The 19,644-nt window shown below is 37.2% G+C and overlaps 1 protein-coding gene across 1 annotated transcript in view; it reads left to right on the top strand.

Moving 5' to 3' along the window:
- Nucleotides 1–2,290: 2,290 nt before the first annotated feature.
- LOC140237593 (TRAF3-interacting protein 1-like) overlaps nt 2,291–19,644 on the top strand; it is a 31,771-nt gene continuing 14,417 nt past the window's right edge. The window contains exons 1-8 of the mRNA XM_072317525.1: nt 2,291–2,527; nt 4,516–4,584; nt 6,008–6,056; nt 6,767–6,879; nt 8,161–8,298; nt 9,552–9,878; nt 11,962–12,015; nt 17,388–17,411. Coding sequence (XP_072173626.1) covers nt 2,405–2,527; nt 4,516–4,584; nt 6,008–6,056; nt 6,767–6,879; nt 8,161–8,298; nt 9,552–9,878; nt 11,962–12,015; nt 17,388–17,411 — 897 coding nt within the window. The 5' untranslated portion in view covers nt 2,291–2,404. The remainder of the gene's footprint in view (nt 2,528–4,515; nt 4,585–6,007; nt 6,057–6,766; nt 6,880–8,160; nt 8,299–9,551; nt 9,879–11,961; nt 12,016–17,387; nt 17,412–19,644) is intronic.

Raw genomic sequence — 19,644 nt, forward strand, 5'->3', positions numbered from 1 at the left:
ACTAGTATACTCCTGCAACCTATTAGTAAACCAATGTTAAACCTAGCACTCACATTGTAAATAATTATTTAGGCCCTATCACTCTTAAATGTTGAACTACCGTTTCAAAAGTTGTAAATCCAACATGAATGTTCAATTTAAAAAATTTTACAGAAATTTACAGAAAGGTTGGAGGAGTACCAATATTTAAAATGTTCATTCCATTTTTTTAGAGTGTAGATAGATAGAATATAATGCAATTAAGACGTCAGACTATTTTGCAAAGAAAGAGTTCATTTCAAATAAAACAAATTTGGCCCAAAACTCACACAAAAGGCACGCACGCACACATGCAATAAATTGATTTGGAATGAATTAATCCGGGGCGCCATGCACTGTGTTTGAATTTTCAGTTCACTGTCAAAAGACAAAATTAGGCCTATTATATGCATTACTTGACAAATCCGTTCGGCATCCAGTGTCAGTATTAGCATGAAGCTACAAACTAACTAGTAATTTTCAGGGGAAAGGATGATCGAGGTCGAGAAGAGATGAAGAACTAAAGAATTTTAGGTATTCATAAATATCATATGAGCTCCCTCGTGGAGACCTAATTAGCTCCTTTGTGGAGACAATATGAGCTCCCTCGTGGAGACTTGGTGCATACACATACATAATTATTTAATAATCTTGTTTATATTTTTCTAAGATTTATAATGTCTGTTTTATGTTAAGTGCTGTCTGGGGCAAATTATTTGTATAGGGCCCCATTTTTCTCTATTTTTTTTTTTATGCCTCCGCCACGAAGTGGTGCCGGAGGCATTATGTTTTCGGGTTGTCCGTCCGTCCGTCCGTCCGTCCTTCCGTCCGTCCGTAATAAATTTTGTGGACAAGGTAACTATCAAAACCTGTTGAGGTATCCTAATGAAACTTGGCATGTATGTGTATTAGGGGTGAAGTTGTGCCTATCTACTTTTGGGTCAAAGGTCAAAGGTCAAAGGTCAAAAGGTCAAGGTCAAATACATAAAATTTCACTATTTCCACCATATCTATTGAATGCCTGAAGATATTTTCTTAAAACTTAGTGTATACATGTATTACCCAATTAAGATTCTCTGGTGAAAGTTTGGGTCATGAGGTCAAAGGTCAAAAGGTCAAGTAAAAATATTAAAACTTCTTTATTTTTCTCCATACCTTGGAAAATTGTTCAAGGTATCGTCATGGATCATAGTATATACATATACTGACTGGAAGTGATTATCTAGAGAATGTAGGGTTCATGGGGTTAAAGGTCAGGGGTCAAAGGTCAAGTGCAACACTTCAAAATTTTACTATTTCCCTCCTATCATGCAATGCCAGCAGGGTTATTTTTTTACACTTGTTGTATGCATACATGTGTAACCTAATAGAAATTCTCTGGAAAGGTCAAAAGGTCAAAGATCAAGTGAACGTGCTGAACTAACTTTTTCCTCCATATCTCCGAAGTGGCTCAAGTTATCTTGAAACTTAGTACATAATGCATGTTCTACCTGAAAGTGATTATCTTATGAATTTTAGGGTCAAGGGCCAGATGAAAATGGTAACAATTTACTATTCAATTCAGAAATTGCACTTTTTCTCCACACCTGTACCTTGAAAATTACTCAATGCCTAATGTATGAATGGGTCAAAGTCGAGTTAAAGTCCTTAAATCCCTATATACATGCTCTCCTATTCATCCAATTAAACCTAGCTCAAGGAAGGTGAACATTCAACACATTTGTGACAAACTTGTCATTTCAATATTTTGCCAATTTTGTGAAAATGTAATCACACATTGTCCACATGTACTATCTAGACCTATTGGGAAAATCATGCATTATGGCGGAGGCATACCAGTCGCCAAAGCGACATTTCTAGTTAATCTTTCTTTCTATGAAACAACAACAAGAGATGAGATGGATTATCATTATTTTTACAAAAAAGAGAGTAAACTCGGGCAAACATATCATCCGAAGTCCATCTAATTTGGGACATTAGCTATCTGTCTTTCTGTTAGATTACACCCATAATACTGGAATAATTTTCAACATGAGCCCAAAATAGTGAACCTCTTTATTGTTCAGATTCCAACGACTGTAAGGACCTAACACTAAACTTGCTCTTCGTTCTGCGGAATGTGTGAGTGAGCGGCGTGTGTGTTGACCAGTACAGCTGCATAAAATGTGCACGATTGAGCCGAAGATGTTGCCCTCTACGACGAAATGGGACAATGCATTGTGGGAACAAATTCTCGGCTGCAAAAATGAATCCGGTGCAGTAGCGTCTCGTTTCTAATGAAAAGGCTCGTTACCAACAGGAATTTCCAGCGTAATTACTCGTGTCAGGCAGGATCTCATCGAAGTAAATGACAATCTAGTTATGAGGTGACGTACATTCAAACAACATGGGCGAGGAATACATCAAGAAGACCCAAGATTCTCTTGGGAAAATTATAAAGAAGCCACCAATGACCGAGAAACTGCTGAAGAAACCTCCGTTCAGATTCCTGCACGACATCTTCACTGAGGTAAACAAGATTGTATTCAGTAACACAGTGCAGCATTGCACCGGTAACAATTGCCAGTCATTGCGACATGCCTTATCCTTTCCTTTCCGAAAGGCTTCTTAATCTAATAATGATTATAATGACGGCATGTGTGAGATGTCTTCTAATTTGTGGTAAACCACAGTAATGATGAAATGTGACGACTCTATCTCCCTTGTGTGAAAGCAGTGCCACTTTTTCCCTTTAGGCCTAAATTTACTTTAGATTAGAACGCCTAGACCTAGATCTAGAAAACCTGTTTGTTAGTTAATTAACTAGGGCAGGCTAAACAATATTAACGTTACAATTAGAATTAGGGCCTAACAATTAGTGTTAATTGTTATGGGACACAGTGACAGTCACAAACAAAATGTCATAATTTGTCATAAAATATCACAGACAGGTTATGTTAAATTTACAATGGCTGTACTGTTAACACTGCACTGATGAGTGTTTTAAGCTTGATTCTTCCAAGAATTTAATATTATAAAATAGTGATAGATCAACATGTAACGTTAGACCCTAGGGTAAGGGCACCAGTATTCGGTCAGCCCCCGGTATTCAGTTACTTATCACTAGTCACCACCCAGTAAGTTCAACTGTCAAAACACACGCAAATCACATTAATTCACATACTTGCACACTCATTCACAACAGGAAACTCCCTTAGCCCCCTCCAAAAATCCATCCAAAATCCCAAATTTTACTGTTAAAAGTGCAGAACCGGGGCTACTTTCCAAAAGCGCGCGCGGATAAAACCCAGTTTTAAGAGTACCGAAAAAGCGCTAAAAATCGAGAAATACGCCGTTCTCTTGTGGGATTTTTCGCTTATAGCAAGTTATCGCAAGCTTGGAGTGTAATGGTATCCTCAAAAATGCAAAAGAAAAACAAACCACTCAATTACTTCCCCAAATCTAAACATGGACTACATGTATGGAGCTGCTGATTTATGTACTTCACTATTTACAACTGTGAACTAGTATGGTAGCCCTACTACATATCGACCACCCTTATTGAAACCGACCGCGTATAATTCGCGCACTGAACACTTAGTACACACTTCTCTGCGCGCAAAGCACATAAAAATGGATTGGCTTTGATTGTAGATGAGGATGGTGTGGGAAAACACGATAATTCACTGTTTGTTAATGGTTTTAATCAAGGACAAAATTTCGAATGAATATATTCACCGAATCGTAATGACAGCACAATGTAATGTCTATGGAAGTTTCTAAAAGGCTTCTAAAAAGCTTTGTACAACACGGTGTTCAATACAACTCGGTTTGCGTGCATTGTCAATGCAAAATCAGCGGTCGATCCTAATAACGCGATTTACCGCGGGGAGCTGAAACGAGGCCACGCAATTTCGTCGGCGATATTTTTGCACTGAAACTTCGAATCGAAAAGGGAACAACGGCATTTGATAGAGCTGGATTTTCTCAATCACGTAGGTCAAGTTTTTTACGTGAATTTCAGTGTTAAATGTTCTTATCAAGCAAATAAACATTAGGCGGTCGATTAGTAGTAGGTCCAACCATACTACACTAGGGCCTACATAATGTGAAATTATGAAAATAGCCTGGACATCCCCTTAATGTATAATTACCTTTAAAAATCTATGGAAAACGTATTTGATATTCCGTTTTCAGAAATGACAGGGAGATATGGATCGTGTAACGAGCTAGACATCTACAGTGCAGACAGTGAATATTAACTTCTGATGCAAATTTTGTTACTGTTGGTGCATTTCAAAACCTTCATACGTAATGTAAATTGTCATTGATCAGTAAACTGACAGCACATTTTTCCTTCTCCCATTTTCTTCCCCCCCCCCCATTACCTTGAATGAATATTCATTCTGGTTGTTATCGTGAAATGAAGACTATTGCATTACCAATGTACGTGTGTGAATTAATCAATTTCATATTTTACTAATTACTGTCTCCTGTATGTTTTTGCTTTCAATGCAGGTAATACGAACAACTGGTTTCATGAAAGGCCTTTTTACAGAAGCTGAATTGGACTCACAAAATGTTAAGGTGAGGAGAAATACAGGTGTACAGTGACAAACTCAATGTAGAAAGTAAACGATGCATTGTTCTGCCTATCTGTAAAATTCATGTGAACCAGTGTATTATGTTTTTATACAACGTCCAAGTAGATCCTTGTAATTTGATTGGGGGATTGTTGGTGACGTGATATTCAATAAGTACTCCATTCAACGCGCCGTGCAATTTTGGTTCTATTTTTGCGTGCAACTTGGTTCAATTTTTTCGTTCTATTCCACGGTTCGAGAAATTGTACCGTACTGCATGTACTCTGCATGTGTTGCATATTGAGGATCACATGCAGCTAGCGCAGTGTACGTGTGCGGACCGGGTACATGCATGCGCGTATGTACGCCTACGTAGTGCTAGTGTACGTGTATGAGCGCTAGCTGTGACCTATCTACACTGATTGCACAAGCCAGAAAGAGAATCGCAGTGGATCCACATGTAAGTATGGCTATATTTTTCATACATATATAGACTTCTAGGCCTTCTTAGACCTACCCAACAATCCTCCAACCAAATAACAAAGATCTACTTGGACGTTGTATAAAACAAATAGTGTATGGTCTTTACTCGAGCAATGGAACGAGATTTCGCACTCGGTGAAAGATGAGGCGCACTATTCAACTCGGCTTCGCCTCATTGAATAGAGCGCCTGTATCTTTCACCTTGTGTGCGAAATCTCGTACCATTGCACTCGTGACCATTCACTATTTGTATAACAATTGATTTGCAGGTGTCGATGAAAACTCTCTCAGTAGTGGACATTGAGCCTGTGAAGTGCAAGATTGATCTGATATAAGAATATCTCATGCTAGTTACCATGGAGATTAGATTTTATGTTTAACATTTGGAAACATGTTTAGTTTTAAAGACCTGTATCAGTGTACAAAGTTGATATGATACACGAATATGTCACATGTTATCTTTTATAAGATGAAAATATAGTATTAGTGCATATTTTTGTAAGAATGTGAGATACTCACCCGACATGTTACATTGTACGTGAGTTAGTGCAGACAGATGTTAACCTGTTGAGGAAGGTTTGATTTTGCTACAACACGCATTTCCCATAGATGCTTGCCCGAGTATACTCGGGACTCGTCCTCAACAGGTTTAAATTATGTATCCTGAGGTTACTACCATGACTGGTCATTGTTTTAAACTTTGCTATACAGCTTAATATATTATGCAATAACAAAAGTGAATGATTTCAGAATAGGTTTCAGACATGATTCATGATCCATTATCTCACAAATAATCTATGCATTAATGAATTGCACAAAGTGAAGAAATTTGTGGTGGCACAATTGTACAGGAGACCTGTTTGACTCTTCAAGGAATATTTCATGCACATGTTTTGCTGTTATTTTGACTCCACACAATGTTTTGATTCTGGTTTCCTTTTCAGGATAAAGATGCCAAAATCGCCTTTTTACAGAAAGCAATAGATGTAGTAGGTATGTATGATGTCTTCAATTTCTCCAAGGATTTTTCATGCGTGATATGAAGTTGATTTTAAAGGTTGGTTGCAGCATGCACAATAAAATGTTCAATTTACCTTTATCTTCCTGGACTGATACACATGTTACATTCATAAATGAAGATGTAAAAGTAAGAGTTAGCTACAATGCCAGATACTGAGATAGCCTGTAGAATGTTGCAATTCAATATTTAATCATTTGAAAGTAGAGAGGTGGCCTGTTAGCTGCCTTTCTTGCAAACAAATTTGCAAAGTTACAGAAGGTACCAATGTGATTCAAACTGCCAGAGGTCAGCTGTCAAAATCTAAGAATAATAGCATTTTGATTTATATACAAACTGAAAGCAACAAATATATTGTCGTTATCATAATGTGACAGTTGTATATTATATCAGTGATCAATGTAAACCCAACTGAGTATTGTATAAGCTGTTATTTTCGCGAGGGTTTAATTTTCGCGAATTTCGCAAATCACAGTTGGATCGCAAATTTGAACAACCCAAGTTGTCTCCGTGCGCCCTGTTAATAGTGCATTAATGTAAGCGTCAGTGTCAATTCGCGAAAACAACATCTCGCAAAGAAACTCTATGGCCTCGTCATTCGCGAAAATATCTGTACGCGAAAATAACAGCGTATACAGTATTATCTGAAAAGTGTTCAAACCTTTCTTCATGCTATCCTTTACAGCAATGGTCACAGGGAAGTCATTGTCAGTTCGGCCGTCGAAAATTGTGGCAGGTCACGAACCAGAAAAGACAAATGAATTCCTCCAAGCCATCGGAGTTGCTTTATCCAAGAAGGTGAGATTACAACGTATAATGTGTGATGCCATAATGTTACAAAGATGATTACATTCTCATCATTAGTACGGTTGTTTTGGTATTACATACTCTGTATGTAATTCTGTAAATGCCACTATTTTGTGATTTTCTCTTCACATAGGTAAAAGCCATACTTTAAGTACATGTATTTCTTAGGCATGAGTTTTTAAAGTACATGTAAGAACACATTGAACAAAAATCTTTATCCGCCAGGCAGTACCCTTAACCATACAAGCTATAATTTTGTGATTGCCCAAGGTTATAAGCTTCATTAAAATTCTTTTGAGAGTGTTTGAACCTCAGGTGGATCTTGTTTGTAACTAGTGCACATCTCATCAGATATTCAAGTACAATATATTACATCTTGCAGGAATCTGCTTCAACTTTTAAGCCAAATAAGTCACTGGAAGAACTGATAGATATATTGCATGTGGGAGGTTGCAGATTTTGAAAGGAAATGAATAACTTCAGCCAGTTGTGGTTCCTTGAGAATATCATCAGAGGGATAATTAGGCCTGGATTATCCTTGATGGCAAATACACTATGAATGCTCAAACAGATATTGACATTTTACATTATATTGGTAATAAAGTGATGAAAACATCACGTGAACTACAAATCATATCAAGATGCCTTTGTTTATATTCATAATTAGCCTTCTCCACATTTTCATGCCATTGTAACCTGATTTTATTGATTTAATGGTCTCTTGTATTCGTCCTTTGAATGTGATAAGTATCTTTTCGAATCTAGACAAGTGAAGATTTCAAAAGGGAGCATTTTTATCATGTGTGTGTTGCGGGGAGGGGGGGGGGGGAGGGGGCAATGGCATGATAGATGTAACATTTGATTGCTACTTAGAAAATCCCCTTCACTTGCTTCTTTTCATTTTAATCTGCTTGTGAGATGTAGCATTGATACATGCTTTGACAACATTCAAGTGACTAATGAACTGTGTTTTGCTGCAGTATTCAGAATGTATAACTGGTTTTTCTTGGTTTTTTCAAGCAGTCATTAATATGGATAAATTATTAAATTTGTTCATTATTAATGTGTATCATTCATTTAATGCGTATTCATCTTGGTATATATTCACTTAAATTTATTTCTCTATTCATTCATCTATTCATTAGTGTATTTATTAATTTCTTGTATATGTAGATATGTATTTATTTATGCATAATTTGTTTTGTCTAGATGTCTTTATTCAGCAATGTATTTGCTTCAAATGTATCAATTTGCCTCTGTGTATCTTGACAGCTGGATAGTGCTGAATCTGTGAAGAAAGTACTCAACGGCGAGAAGGGGGGCAGCTCGGGGAAGCCACCCAGGCCGAAGAAGGACGAAGAGAAGAAGAGTAGGGAGACAAGTGGGGACAAGCGAAACAGAGACAATAAGGTTTGTTAGCTTGGATGATATGGTGGCATCGTAGATGCAGAGTGTCGTCTTGAATTGCAATTGAATTGCCATTGCTGATGATATCCATGTTGGTTTCTGTCTGTGGTATGTGAATGTAGTTCTGTTTTATTTGTGCATGTATGTCCAGTCAGCTGGAATTAATGTGTGAGTTATGTCAGCACCATCATCCCCATGGTTACAAGTTGTCGCCATGATCACTATAGCTACCAGTACTGACATGGTGCAAAAAAAAAAAAAAAAAGAGAAGAAAACATAAGCCTGTATTGAAAGAAATTATCAAGTAATCTATACAGCAAGTGAAATTTGAAATGTCATAATATGTGGTGCAGCTTTTAACACATAGACACTAGTGTGTACCAAGGCAGAGCTGTGAAGTCGCTCTGATTCTGTCAGGAGGCTCCATGTAAACTTAAAACTTCAGATATACTCACTTCATGTCCTTACAAGAGAATATGTACATAAGTCTTTCTGATTTTGGATAAGTTTTGAGTAGGCTGTGTCTGAGGAATGAAGTTATGTAAAGATGGTTCAAGTGATGACACATGAGCACCATAAGTGAAAATATGTGTGAAATTCGTCTAATTTTCTAGTGATGTTCTGGGCTTTATAGGAATGCCTAATATGATATTCAGTGGGACTTGCCAAATGTTGTCTGTGTACCGTGTCTAAACTCACTTGCTTAAGTGTTTACTAATGTACATGTATACATGAGTATGTTTTGATCATGTAGTGTATAATGTCATATTTTGTAACAAAATTCTTATTGTACAATTTTCCTCAAGATAAATCAAGGATAATGTGATCTCACATGTTGTTCAAGAGAGTCAAGTTCATTAAAAAAACTCTTGTGAATTGAAATCGTAAGCCTTTACATTTAGAGCAGAATTTGAGTTCTAGACAGAATAATCAAGCAATCTACACAGCCATCATTAGGCCCCAAGAAGCTGTCATCTTTGAAATTGTCTGTGTAGACTTCTTAATTGTATTCATTGATTTAAAAAAAAAAATTAATGTACATTTTCATGTGAAGATTTAGAGGACCAGTATTTCTTACAGTGGTGTTTTGCTCAAGAAGTACAGGGCTCAAAGAATCGTAGCCGTAAATGTACAAGTGTATGATGCAAATAAATCATTCTGCAACATATGTGAGGCATGAGATTACTACTATAACAGCTCAATATTCATTATAAATGAGTGTTTCACCCCTCTTTGTCTTTCGGGTGAACTCGCAGGAAAAGAAGAGCAGCTCAGACAATCGCGACAGGAGCGGGAGCCGGGACAGGGCAAAGGACGACAAGAAGAACCGGGAGCACAGCAAGGATCGGGACCAGCGGGAGAAGAGCGGCAAGGATAGGGATAGGAGCAAGGACAGAGAGAAGGAGCGGTCGAGGGACAAGGAGGAGAAGAGCCGGTCCAAGGAGAAAGAGCGGAGTCGTGACAAGGAGAGGAGTCGTGACAAGGATCGGGGCCGGGATGGAGAGAAGGAGAAGGAGGACAGCCGAGAGAAGGAGAAGGAGAAGGAGAGGGAGGAGAGAGACAGGGAAAGGAGAGAAAGAAGGGTAAGGATGCAAGAATTACAGTTTTTCAGAGATGATGTTTCAATTTTTATGCCTCCGCCAACGAAGTGGCCGGAAGCATTATGTTTTTGGGTCGTCCGTCCGTCCGTACGTCCGTCCCGTTTTGTTTTTGTTGATATCTCAAGAACCGTGAGGTGGTTTTGCATCAAACTTGGTATGAGGGTATATCCTGGGAGGATGATACTTTGTTTGGATTTTAGGGTCATGGGGTCAAAGGTCACAGGTTATTTTTTGAAAAAAAAGGTTGAAATTTCATGTTTTTCTCCATATCTCGCAAATGGTTCAAGGTATCTTCATGGAACTTAGTATATATGCATATACCGATGGGCAGTGATTATCTAGGGAAGTTGGGGGTCATGGGTCAAAGGTCAGGGGGTCAAAGGTCAAGGTCAACTCCTCAAAATATCACTACTTTCCTTATATTTATGCAATACCTGAAGGATTTTTTTTTTTTACTTGATGTATGCATGTATAACCCAATATATATTCTATGGGAAGTTTCTTGCCAAAATGTCAAAGGTCAAAAGGTCAAAGGTCAAGTGAAAGTGCTAAATTGCATTTCTTCCTCCGTATCTCAAAAGTAACTCAAGGTATTATCATGAAACTTACATATTTATGCATGTTCTACCTAACAGTGATTCTCTTTGGAACTGTGAGGTCAAAGGTCAAAGGCCAGGTTTAGATAATACTATTTTACCATTTGATACTGAAATTATACTTTTTCTCAATACCTTGAAAATTACTCGATGCATAAACTTATAAAAGGGTCAAAAGTCAAGTAAAAATCATCAGTTCCCCCAAATACCTGCACTCTGACGTTTTAATCATTCATCCAATTGAACCTAGTTCTAGGAAAGTGAACATTCAGCACATTTGTGGCAAACCTGTCATTTTAATATTTTGCCAGTTGTGTGAAACTGTCATCACACATTGTCAAGACATTGTACTATAGACCTATTAGGAGAACCATGCATTATGGCGGAGGCATACACCAGTCGCCGTAGCGACATTTCTAGTTTTTTTATTCAACTTATGCCACATGACAACATCATTTTTGTGTCACTTCTCTCATTTGCGCACCTTCCACTTCAAGCACACAACTTCCCCGATTTTGCCATTGCTACACATTAAAGATTTTAAGATTTTATGTAGGCCCTCTCGGTTGCTTTTTTTTTTTTTTTTGGTTTTTTTGGGGGTTTTTTTCCCTTTGGTTGGACTGATGTACCCCAAATTTAAGTAATGATTTTTAGAGTTAAATTTGTATTAATTGCATATATGCTTGAATGTGATGATTTTTGTACTTATGGTTATGAAATAATTTTTTTTTCAATGTCAATATATAATTTTGTATGTACATCCATGCAATTTTACCTTAGGTTGCCAAATCAGTTTTTTGATAAAGACCTCTCAATCAATCAATCAATCAATCAATGCTGTTACACAGTGTATGACAATACCTAGGTTACAGTGTGCCAAATTAAATCTAGATTGGCATTATGCTCATGGTTTCATACTGATCTCTCATCATCTTCACTGAAAACAACTTGGCCTTAGCCTGTGAAATCAAAACTTTTTTTTCAGGAGTATATCAAGTTAAATCAGTACATTAGTCTACTAAATGTGTCATTGTAAAGTTGTAAATATACAATTTGTAAACTTTTACCCAGGTTTCTCAGTATCAGTTAGCTTAACAGCAGCATATAACCTTTTCTACCAATACATTTCATGCATACATTGAAATGCCACCTGCAAGTCTCTGTAGATGGTGAGGTCTACCGTGATTCCTCATCAAAAGCCATCTTTTTTTTTTTGGGGGGGGGAAGATATTTCATTTGTTTTTAGATCATGGAGCCCCAATGTTAAATCCAATCGCATTATTTTGATGATTTTTGATTTTTGATATTTGATTATTTTGGTCCCATTCATTAAAAAAAGAAAGAAAAGATGAATATATCTTTTTCAAATGGGATAAGTTTGTGTGTGTGTGTGAGTTTTAGTGATATCTTTTTAGCTGATTGACAGTCTCTTAAACAGTTTATTTTCCATGCATCTGTCTTCCCAACAGAGACGGAAAGATGAAGAGGCACTGAAGGCGCAGTCTCAAAATGATGATGACGAGGTTGGTTTGTCGTGTCTCTTTCCTTATCAGTCAGAACAATGCCCCTCATAATATGCATGAAAGGTGTGCTGTATGCTTTAGTTGCATGATCTCGTAATACCCTGCTTCCAAAGTGTCCATTCATATTCCTTGCCCTCTGTGATACTTGAGTGCATGCTTATTGTGATTGTTACTAATAGATCTTTTCTTACAGTTATTCCTACCCCTGTGGATCTGAAATAGTTAAGCATGCAAGAACTTACTGCTGTCTGTATGTTCGTCTTGATTGATCTATGCATGAATTTATCATCCCACAGCTTGGAAAGTATAATTTGTGGCAGTTTTATGGCTGTTAAATGTATGTAGAAAAGGGAATGTATGTGTGTCCAGTGTTGTGCAAAGCTAAGGTCAAGATTTGTGGTTTCCCAGCAACCTGGGGCAACCAGGAATGAGTGATGGGCTACCAAAAATTCATGCAAAAATATGCAGTTGTTCCGTTAAGTAGATATAGCAAATGAAATGACTTCTAATGAAAACATATCCATAGAAGGTACACAACCTAGTATGCATTTAGTAGGACTATGAATTACATGGGAATGTTTCATAGATTGTAGTGCTGTCGACATTGGATTCCACAAACTGCTTGTAGATGTATGTTTCTTTTCCATGTTATATACCCCTGGCTTTCTAGACCTATTGATCAGAAAGTATGTGCTAGTTACAATGAATTGTTTTTTGTTCGTTCATTCCAAAAATTTGATTTGTTTCCTCAGAGTAATGTTTTCAGATTTGTTAAATATGGTATTTCTAGGTAACAGTTCAATTGTGCTTCGAGATATATTTGTTAAAATCAGTGATTTAGTGGCTTGACTATGCAAATGGAACAAAGTAGATCATGAGCATTTTGTGATAGTATTAGATGGACAAAGTGATTCTACACACCAAAAAAAGAAGGAAAAAAGAAAAAAAAAAGCAAAATACAGATGTAGGGTTAAAAACAAACAAGAATATTGGATGGCAGTAGTCGCTTCTTTCAGAAGCATTTCTTTCTGCATGTTAACGAGCGCTGTATTTTTTCCCCACCTCGAAACTTATTTGTTTTGTCCGTTGCCATGGTAAAGAGTGATGACACAGAGGTATGCATTGTGCTGAGTTTCCTGATCACTAATGTGTGCTCATCTTCCATCTACAATATGCATTTTTTATCACCTTGTGTGTTTCAGTCCACAGGATATCACATCTCCCCCCCCCCCCCATCAATCTCAATCACTTTAATATCAAACAATCACTTACTACAGGGTTCATACGGGTCATGGAAAACCTGAAAAATCATGGAATTTGGCCTAGTCGTTTTCCAGGCCTTGAAAGTCAAGAAAAACTGATATTTTCATCAAAAGGTCATGGAAAGTCATGGCATTGCAAAAATTATAGAAGTTTATCTGTTGTTTGTGTGAGATGTATGTATTTCCTTTACTTCACTTTGATTTGAGATCATATTTTCAGCTTAATGTGTTAAAAAAAAAAGAATTATGTAAAGTCATGGAAAGATCATGGAATTCTGGCTAGAAAGGTCATGGAAAGTCATGGAATTTACTTCATGAGAAGGAGTATGAACCCTGTACTACAAATGTATCAGATTTACTGAATTTGCAATGGGAAAAGAGTAACTGGGTGATCAGAGATAACTAAAACCTGGACTTTCTCCTCTGTCAGAGTATGAGTGTATCTTTACAAAAATTACTGCCACTATTGACTTCTTCTCTCTCTCCCTCCCTCTCTCTCTCTCTCTTCACTTGTTTGGAAATGACGGATTAATTACATACGACTATAATACTATGCCAACAGTGTAGTCATTTCGTGATACTACACTTTGTTATTGTGTTTTTGTTCACAATGCGGACTGTCTATATTTACAGAATTCACCCTATATGCTCAATTTGTAATATTAGAAGTCACATCAGATGTCTTTTGACAAGATAGACTTCCAAGATGTGTATGCTGTTGGAGCAAGAAAATAGACACTGTCTGGCTTTAGAAAAGCCAGTGAATTTGGCTACAAAGGCCTATTTACTACTGTACTCTGAATGTAAAAGAGAATTTATTACAGTTCGACCTCGATTATCCGGCCTCCTTTTATCCGGAAATCTCTATCATCCGGACGCGTTCACGCGGTGAAGGACTTTTTTTTTTCATCCAAAAATTGAGAAAAAACAGTGACTTTAAACTCAATTAAAATTTCTACAAAACTCACACGATTTACCTACAATATTCCCGATAGAACTAACATAAATTCACACCACATTATCATCGTAAAAGTAAGGGACTACAATTTTGCGCAGGCTAGCATAGATTACACCACCTTTGCGAGGTACGCTTCCTGCCTAGCTGCCAGTGCACTGGGACGGCAGCTTGGACGGCAGCAATATACATTAACATTGTGTCTCCCATATCCGGCCAATTCGCTTATCCGGATGAGCGCCGGTCCCGACATGGCCGGATAATCGAGGTCGAACTGTATTGCCATTACTAATACCGCATATCTCGTCATCAAATCCCTGTGCTAATGATGAATTGCATAGAGAGTGATAAGGCAAAATAAGTTTTCCTGCTCAATGCTTGGCCATAAATTATATTGCTGAATATCTTTGACGAGTATATTTTAGTATGAACATGTGGTGTTGCGGTATGTGGGATTACTGACACATAATTAATACATTGAAATTGTCACATTTCAGCTATCAGGCACATTAAGAATACATCATCCTTACAGAGAAAGTGATTTCATTCAATCAAGTAGACTGATGAAAACATTCCCTATAAACCTTTATAACCCTAACATGTTCTGGGAGAGCTTGTAATATGGCATCATGCTGCCATTTCAAAACTGAAGTAGAAGAAATGTTAACATTTTTTGAATTCATGTTTGTGTAAAGAAACATTTTCTTCAGGAATATGCTTGAAGTATGTCGAGCACACAATATTCTAAAACATCCTGTAAGGCAGAAATTCAATGACTTCATGAAAATGCCAGAATTGTCTATGTTCTGTATACAAAGCATCATTCTGACGAGAACTATGAAGGCATTGTCAGTCATACAACTAGAATATCTACAGTATATCAGAGTGGCAAAGGCATGCCATGTCAAATAAGTTACATTCAAATGACTTTGTAACTATGTTCCCTGGTTGCTCAAATTTCTATTTCACAGATTTTATCTGAAATGGCTTTCTCTAATCAGTGTATTCTCCTTTATCAGTAAATCATGTCCACATCATTTGTGTACCCAGTAAAGAATTTCTACAAATCTATATCGGAGCAAATTCATTCCTGGCACGGCCTGCTTCATTGTTCCCTCCAGACCGAGGACATCCCCTCTCTGTTCTTGAATCGCAGTCAAGCACGGTTCATTAGCAGGCACAATGCACAATTTGCCGTGATCAACTCCCCAAATGCATCATCATTAGTCCACAACAACATCATTAGAACTCCAATTATCTCCCTTTACTCTCAGAAGGGGGGGGGGGGGGGTCATTGGTTGACCAGTCCTATGAACAGACAAAACATTGAGATGGAAAATTTAAGTCTTACACTGTAATAGATACAACAGGAGTGTGGAAATAGGAGAGACACAAATGTGACCTGTTGCATTGGGATTGGTTTATTAGCACGAGCACTTTTATTTTATGTGTGACTTGCATTTGAGTGGAGAGAAGCACGTTTGCTTGCTTTGCACTGCACACCAGCTATCTGTAAAATGGCTTTCAAACAGTCCCTGCCCCCCCCCCCCCTTGCTGCCCTTTTAAAGAAGCTCATTTAAAATAATTCCCTGTTATGTGCTCTTGGAGCTTTAAAGTTGACAGTTTCATGACTTTGTATGATGGAATATTACAAGAAAGTTTGCTTTGTGTTCAGTGAATAGACCTGTTGCTCAGGCTGTCCATTATTTGTTTTATATATATATTTATTACCGTGACAATATGTAGCTGAAAATAGAAGAAAATGTGTTAAATTATTCAGTTCTTGCGCAGGGCAAAAACAGCATGGTTAACTGAACTTCAACTTAAGAGAAGATAAACAGGAGGCTGAAAAAAAAAATCTCTACCAATTTTCAAACACTGTTTCACTTGTACATTTGATTGCTGAAAGTTGTCTGTTTGTATAAGTTTATGCATAGAAATGGCAGGGGCTTCAAGTATTGGGAAATATCAATGTCCTGTTATTTGGCAGAAAAGAGAAGCTATGGTGAAATGGCCATGTCATCATTTATTGCATGATTGTGGGATCACTTCAACAAAGCGCTTGTCCGGGCATACACATGGTTTATATCATGTTAACAAACAACATATGTAGCATGAAATTATATGACGATTGTATACCCTACGACATCACTACGTCCCTCACTCCAAACTTCATGCACCTATTTCATGTCTTCTTTTATCTTTTTTTTTTTTTTTTTTTTTGCACACATCTCTCTCTGCAGAGCACCATATCTATCAGCAGAGTAATGAATCTTTCATTGGTACCATGGATTTCCTGGCGATGTATACATACCTGCCAACTGTTCCTATTTCATAGGAACTTTCCTTTTTTTTCAGTCTGTGTGGACAGAAAAAGCTGTATCAAATGTTTATTTCTATTTCAGCAATCATATGTTAATAGTAGAGTATGGGAGATCAAGATCAATGAAAATTGCCTTTCTTTTAGTTTTATTTAGTTTTCTGTTTTGTTCTGTTTTTTTCAAAATTTTATACTCGTTAGTTCCTGTTTGATAAGCTGCAGGTTAAAAGGCATGCTATGGTTATGTCAAAATGATAAAATTGAAACAGCAAACGCATGCACCGTAACGATAAATTCCTTTGAGTTGGAAGGCTTTGGTTTGATATATAAACAAAAGCTTAACCCCTCCACCACCAACAACAGCTGTTCGAATTAAAGAAAACAAAGACTAAGCTCTTTTGCCCTTTTTTTTTCTCGATTCAAATACATTGGAGTGAAAAGACTTACAGCCGTAAATATACATTGTACTCATACACACCCAAAAATGGCTAGAATTCACCTTGATGCCATCAATCAATGTATGAACTGCTTGTATTGAACTGTGCTTTGAAGTGATATTTACTTTAGTTTTGATTCATGCGATCAAGCAACATTTACCTCTTCTACAAAAGAGACATAGATTTATCTTTTGATTCTTTCTGTAGATTTTTTTTTTTTACTTTGTGTTACATGCTTGACTCCATTTGAACCCTAGCAGCATGATTAGTTGTATATAACACAGATGTAAGAAAATTATATCCAAGCGTGCTATGTGTCTGTTTGTTATCCTCTGTGAGAAATTTACTCAGGATCAACAATGTCATCCATTATTCACCTTCATTCTTTTTTAAAACAGGACCTCAGACCGACTGCTCCAGAGGTATCTGATTGTTTTTGTGTGTGGTTTATGTTTGAATTCCGCATTTTTTTTAATGCACCAGCGTGTGTTGCGTTTAAATCACCCCGTTATTTGCCCCATGTAACTCTGCGTAATCACAGAGTGCTCATTTAAATTAACATTTTGTCGTTTTGCTCATCGGCAGAACAGTGGACTACTAACAAGTTGAATCACAAATGTTGTTTTCATGTGTATGTGTGTGTCTTTTTATGTGTGTATGTGTGTGTGTGTGTGTTTTCATGCTTGTGTGTGAGTATGTGTGCATGTGTGTGTGATTTTTTGTATATCTGATTTCTATTTTTATGAATGAAATTCCAGTGAAAACTCCCCTTCATACCCTAAGGAAGTGTATGTGTGTGTGTTTGTGCCAGTTTGTACTGTATGTGTGTCAGTTTGTGCCAAAGTGCTACTCCCCTCTTTCTTAATGTTATATGTCTGAGATAAATGAATGCCTCATTTGTAGACATCTTAATCCATCTAATAATTGGCTGTTCAATGCTGAAATGTAAGGAATAACATCTTGGATCTTTGAATAGGCAAGTCAATGGACCACTAATTTTGATTATTTCATGTCATATTGCACAGGATTAGAGGAATTGCCACTTAGCCTACAGTACTATGATATTGTTTTTATCGAATCTTTTGTTTACGTCAGAGCGTCATTGGAAGAGAGCAGTTTTATACTATGACAAATGAAGAAAGAAGAGTCATGTGCGGAAACTGGGACTTCTCAAAACTCTGCAATATCTTTTATACAACATTGTATCACTACATAATTCTAGTGATGTGTCGTTTCTTGTGTGTGATCCAATTTGAAGGGTAGTAACTGTGTGATTAAACCACACCAGTCGTCTGTAATTTAGACATTCATAAAGCCGTATATCACCATGATGAACATCACCAGTCATCTGCTGTACATTTCGTTAATTAGTAATGAGCTGCAGAGAAACTCATGAATTATTTGACCTCAAATGTCATCTACACATAGATCAGTGAAGCATTTTGGTCGGATATTTTTCTGACAAAGTGTTACAAGGTACTGAAATCTTTGCATCTGATTGACTGAGAGCAAATTTGTCCGACAACTTTCTCGGACAAAATGCTTCATGAAATGCACCCCTGGCTAATTAAACTCACTTTATTTCTTTGTTATTTCAGAGGGACTTATATTTGCTGTGTACAGGTTTCATATGCCTTGCCTGCTTACAGTTGATAATAACACTATTAGCCTTTGTACCTGTGCATCATGCACTAAGCACAAAAGGAAGAATACATTTTCATCCCCATTTTTCACTTTACTTACACTTAGAAATGAAAAGGAGTACATGGAACTATGTCTAGTTGCCTACTCAATCATATTCTACAGTTATTAATATATAAGTGCAATCAGAGCATGTAGACAGAACAATTACACTAATGCACACAGTACATGTAGCTTTTGTAGCTAAGCTTGCTAATACGAAAGCGTTTGATCTGCCTGGCTTGAAATAAAGCTGTGTGATAGTCCTTATAAATGTCATAAATTTGAATACCCTTATCTGTGGTTCATGTATTAACCCGTTGACGAGGAGCTGATTTTGCAATGGCTCACGCTCCCCATAGACACCTGCCTGAGTATCCATCCAAACTTTACTTTGTTGTAACATTACCATGCCCACTCAGTTGTATCAGCCTGGCACAGACTAACAAGATGGTCATGATGACACTATAGGAATTTGGGAGATTAGGTAATCTCTTTACATCAGTGTCAGTTAGTTTTCAGACATCTGTGCCAATCAGTGAAGAAAGTACTGGAAAAGTGGATATTTTCGCGCGACTAATTTTTCGCCCTCGGTGCGGTAAGAAGATTTTCACGTGTTTTTAATTCCGCAAATCGAGATATCAACTACTGGAACATATGGCAAGCAAAAATTTTCGTGTGCTTTTATTTTCGCGCTAGTTTCTAGTTGCGCGAAATGCGTGAAAATGTCAAAACTGCAAAATTTCCACTTTTACAGTACTCCAGTGTGTATGGAAGTCAGTGAACAAAGCTCACATTGTGTTAATCAAGACCTTTTTCTCTTGAGATTTTGTAACCGTTCACACATACAGAGTTAGCGGGTTAGCGTTAGAGTTTGTTTACAACCGTTTACACGTACAGAAATAACCTGCTAGTTGCCAATCGATAAATCGATAAACGTATTGTTCTTGTGCCTCACAGTGGTGTGGAGCACAT

Source organism: Diadema setosum, chromosome 14 (genome assembly GCF_964275005.1).
Source record: "Diadema setosum chromosome 14, eeDiaSeto1, whole genome shotgun sequence".
Lineage (NCBI taxonomy): Eukaryota > Metazoa > Echinodermata > Echinoidea > Diadematoida > Diadematidae > Diadema > Diadema setosum.